We start from the raw sequence: 4,899 nt of genomic DNA on the forward strand, positions 1-4,899 counted from the left end.
ATTAGCACAATATTTACTGTTCATGAATGTAACATCCAACAGTCCACATCAGGTATGCAAGTAGGTTGCTTAAATTTCTTCTATTAGTTTTAGATACTGAAATGTCTCTACCAACAAACAATCGTCTAAAGCAACGTGCAAAATACACATAAACCAATCCAGACGTCTCAAAATGTTATGTAGTTGCATTTTATTCAAGCTGCAGTACATAACTTTAATAAAAATATGTTTTCTCCATATTTGTTAAAGCTGTCACCATGTTGTAGCAGTTTGTTATGAGACAGATAATCTGTGAAAACAATCAATCTCCTCCATCTGCTTCCTGAATTACTATTACTGGTTAAAGTAATGAACCGTTCTGACCAAAACAACCAATCAGAACCAGGAGGAGGGTCTTAGCGCTGCCAATCAACTTTATTCACTCACTGCTAAATGTGCTAATGGTGGAGAAACAACTTATCATTATAGGAAAATGTTTATCTGCCATCATTGGTAGCTATGCTAACTAAACTCAGCATTTACAACAGGCTATGTTAGCTATGGCATAGGGATGAGCAACAACACAAGATTGTGATTGACAGCACTAAAACTCTCCTGCCACTGACTGGTTGTTTCTAACACTGGGAGAAGGCAGAGGAAACAGATTTTTCACAGATTACCTCTCATACCATACTGTCACAACATAATGACAGTTTTAACAAATTTGTGATTTTTTTTTTTTAATAAAAGTGACATACTGCAGCTTTAATTTCACTCAGGAGAGGACAGGTCAGGAGGGACGTGGGTTAGAGCTGCTGCTGACTGACTCGTCTGTTAAGTGGTTAAAGGTACAAGGGACAAGTTAAATATATGAATATGTTGGTAATTTCTTTCCTTAATTCATTAAATGCTAGTGAAATGGAGGCAAACAGTAGTCTGTAGCTAAGCTAATTATGCTGAATGGTTGATAATCTCACACAGTCTACTCACCTCTCTCGGAGAAAAACTGGGTCATAAATTAACACTCTTGCATTTTTCTCTCTCCCTTTCTCTTTTTTTTATTTGAAAACCTGATTTTATAACTTTTCTTAGCAGCATGGTATCTGCCACAGTCGTTCGTGTCTTCCACTTTCTGCAGCTCAACAGCGTCCCGGTGAAGCTCCAACAGGAACAAACTATTTAACGCAGATGGGGGGTTCAGGGCAAATATGGACATGAGTTTTCTGGTCTGGGAGTGGGAACATTCAATTTTTACTGCTAAAAACAATCTTTGAAAATACAATATGATTCATTTTGTAATTAACAGGGCCACTTTTTTTATTTTATTTCTATGAACAAAAAATAAAAAAATAAACTGTGGAGGTGTTCTGTCTCATACCTCGTTAATCCAGCAAACCTTGTGGTAATAATGCACATGTGCACATCGATGTTACGTTTCTTATAAAGCCGTCATACCTGTAGAATTTTCATTTTGTGTGTTTTATTCCTCGGGTAAATAAAAAAAAATAAAATAAGAAAAATCTAGTTATTTCCACGCAGAGTCCAGAAAGAGGTGTTGTTCTGCTGGTTGCCCAACAGCTTCGGTCAGCATCCAGCGTTATTCATGTTGTTTTAGGACATATTCGGTTCATATTCAGAGGTATTAAAATATTAAAAAGGTAGATTAGCTATAGGGACAAAATATCCCCACCAAATTTGTAGTCAAACAGTATTTGTAGTAATAGTGACGCTAAACGGGACTAATGTCTTGTTTACAGTTTGGAAACAGCAAAAGTCATTTATGTTAATATGTTTGATTAACATAGCAGCTTAATTAAATAAAATTTGCTGTAAACTTCTGAGAAACAAAACACACAAAATGAAACTTCTACAGGTATGACGGGTTTATAAGAAACCTGCTGAGTAAGCGGTATGTGACGTAACATCGATGTGCGCATGCGCATTACCGTAAGGTATGTTGGATTTACGGGTATGACAGACAGACAGAACCCCGCAGCGGGGAAACACTCTGACTTCATTAAGAGCTGAAGAGCCGCTTTCTGAACTCAGGTTGACCTTTAGGCAGCCGACAGACTCAAACCTTCAACATGATAATGTAACTAAAGCGCTTTATTTCCTCAGGAAGTCATTTCATACATCCAGAAATCACTTTCTAGCTCCTCCAGAAACTAAAAGTTCAGGATTTAAAAAGCATTATTTTCATGATTAGTAAATTAAACCTGATGTCTGAGGTGTTTCCTTAAATCAAATACTTTGCTTCTTCCTCCCGGTCTGACTGAAGCCGCTGGCAGCAAAAGGCTAACGGCTAGCCAGCTAATTTAACTGGAAGGTGTGATGCTGCAGCTCTTCACCGTTTCCTAAAAGCTGCATGTTTCAGCTGGTCTGAGTTTTACTGTGAATATTCTGTGACTCCAGGCCCTCAGCGTTTGGTTTGTCTTGACTCAGATACGATCACCCTGTGGCTCGTGTTTGCTGCCTGAGATTAAAATGACGGAGAAACTTCATGCTGGAGGTCAGCAGACAGCCAGAAGAGCCATCAGCGGATCAAAGCCGCCGCTGATCAATCTGATCAATAGTCAGTGAGGAGAGGAAGGACGCAGCCACTCTTCTTCTTCTTCTCTTTCTGGAATACTCACTTTAGTTAAGAGCATGTTGTCATGGACACAGAAATTTGAATGAGTGAAGAATCAGGTCAGAATTTTATTTTAAGAACAGGATTTTAATTTGAAGGAATTATTTAGTTTTTGGGTGGCAAAGAATTTGTTTGTGGGCAGGATTTAGTTTACTCAGAGAGCAGAACCGTTCCTCTCCGCCGTTTGGACCAATCAGAGAGCAGAACCGTTCCTCTCCGCCGTTTGGACCAATCAGAGAGCAGAACCGTTCCTCTCCGCCGTTTGGACCAATCAGAGAGCAGAACCTACCAGCACACTCAGGGTTGTCCTTGTTGAAATTCACAGCGAAGTCGTGGGAAACCTGCAGGAAACAGAAAGCTACGTTTAATCTTTGATTAAACAAGAGAGGAAGATCATCATCATCATCATCATCGTCCTCATCATCATCGTCCTCATCGGCTATGGGTTTATTGTTTCTGATCATTCAGATCTGAAGTAACAGCCTGGACCCAAAGTGGAGCAGATCAGTTTCCTGCTGATCAGAATGCATCATGGGAAGGCAACTGAGGTCAGTAGGGGGCGCTGCTTGACATGCAGCAGCAACCTCTCTAAGCAGAGTGCATGCTGGGATGGCCCGGCGGGACGTTACCTTGAAGTCTGGAGGGATCCGGGCTCCGAAGCCGAACGCTGGGAACATTTTATCACTGATGAGAGAGGAGACAGAGAAACACTCTGATTGGCTGAGAGGAGGCTACTTCCTGTTCAGGAACAGACTCTGATTGGCTGAGGGGAGGCTACTTCCTGTTCAGGACAAAAATCCATCAGAATCTGATTTAGTCACATTTCTGTTTCCAACATCTGGAGTTTCTTTTCAAGTTTCTGAGGATAAATTAAAATGAATGAAGTCAAATAATTTCCAAAACATAATAATATGAGGTCAACATCAAAGATATTTATAGTTTTTAATCTTCAACTTCTTCACAGATTGGAGCAAAGTTCATCTTTCCAGAGTTTCTCTGATCATTCATGGAGCTTCTTTAGAAATCTGGACTGTGGACGTTGACATTAGCATTAGCAGCTACATGTTAGCATTCAGATGCTACTTTAGGTTAGCATATCTTCGGTGAAAGGCTAACTCCTTTTAGCACAACTTGAACACAACATCAGTCTTCACCAGCATCCAATCAGATCAGTTAGGAGCAGAACTTAACCTGAGACAGGAAGTGACATCATCACTTTGGGCTGAAATTAACTGATAACTAAACCGTTTAAGCTAATGAGTCTTTTAGAAATTATAGAATCTGGAGGTGAAACCATCAGATTATCAGATCCCTGTCCAGAAGGGATTCTGAGAGCCCAGCCTGACGGTTTGAGACCGCAGCAGGCCGGGCGGCGCCACCGGTTCTGACCCACCTGTCGTAGTCCTGGCAGATTTCTCCCACAGCCACCAGGGCCTTCAGGTACTCGTTGGGCTGGAAGGGGTGGATGTAGTGCAGGGAGCAGCTGTTCCGGGGGTCACCGTTGGACGCCGTGAAGTCAATGGCCACCTGCAGAGGACACAGCCAATCAGAGGCTACCAACCAGGAAGACGTTTCCATGACAATCAGAAAGGAAGCGTCAGTCACAGAAGCTGAGAAAAACAGGAAGTTTCTTCTGGAGACGACAGGAAGCTGTTGCCACATAAAACAGCTGGTCCCAGTTCTGGTTCCAGTTCCAGTTCCAGTTCTGGTCCTCGTTCCGATCCTGGTCCTGGTGCCGGTTCCAGTTCTGGTTCCAGTTTCGGTTCCAGTTCCAGTTCGGGTCCTGGTTCCAGTTCCAGTTCCAGTTCTGGTCCTCGTTCCGATCCTGGTCCTGGTGCCGGTTCCAGTTCTGGTTCCAGTTCCATTTCCCGTCCAGATTACGGTTCTGGTCCTTATGGGACACCACTTGTAAAGTTACAAACTTATCACTTATGTAGCCTGAACTTCACTTTTTCACCGTGTTATTCATCCATTCATAAACATCATGTTTCAAACTAAATACTAAATTAACCAGTGAAATATTTGTGAGCTAGCTAAATGTTGAGTTTGTAATCTTATTTAGTTAGCCAGCTCAAAAGCCCGGCGCCCTGATGGCCCTGATGGCCCTGATGGCCCGGCGCCCTGACGGCCCTGATGGCCCTGACCGCCCTGATGGCCCTGATGGCCCTGACGGCCCTGATGGCCCGGCGCCCTGACGGCCCTGATGGCCCTGACGGCCCTGATGGCCCGGCGCCCTGACGGCCCTGATGGCCCTGATGGCCCTGATGGCCCGGCGCCCTGACGGCCCT

General features: G+C 43.2%; 1 protein-coding gene across 1 annotated transcript in view; it reads right to left on the reverse strand.

Moving 5' to 3' along the window:
* The window catches only part of LOC106940211 (copine-4-like), a gene marked incomplete at its 5' end in the record, with an annotated part of 28,574 nt that overhangs the window by 8,578 nt on the left and 15,097 nt on the right, over positions 1-4,899 (reverse strand). The window contains 3 exons of the mRNA XM_015022889.1: positions 2,901-2,952; positions 3,241-3,295; positions 4,005-4,138. Of these exons, the coding sequence (XP_014878375.1) occupies positions 2,901-2,952; positions 3,241-3,295; positions 4,005-4,138 (241 nt within the window). The remainder of the gene's footprint in view (positions 1-2,900; positions 2,953-3,240; positions 3,296-4,004; positions 4,139-4,899) is intronic.

This window comes from Poecilia latipinna, unplaced genomic scaffold, assembly GCF_001443285.1.
Source record: "Poecilia latipinna isolate Pla-1442-1.1 unplaced genomic scaffold, P_latipinna-1.0 Scaffold3128, whole genome shotgun sequence".
Lineage (NCBI taxonomy): Eukaryota > Metazoa > Chordata > Actinopteri > Cyprinodontiformes > Poeciliidae > Poecilia > Poecilia latipinna.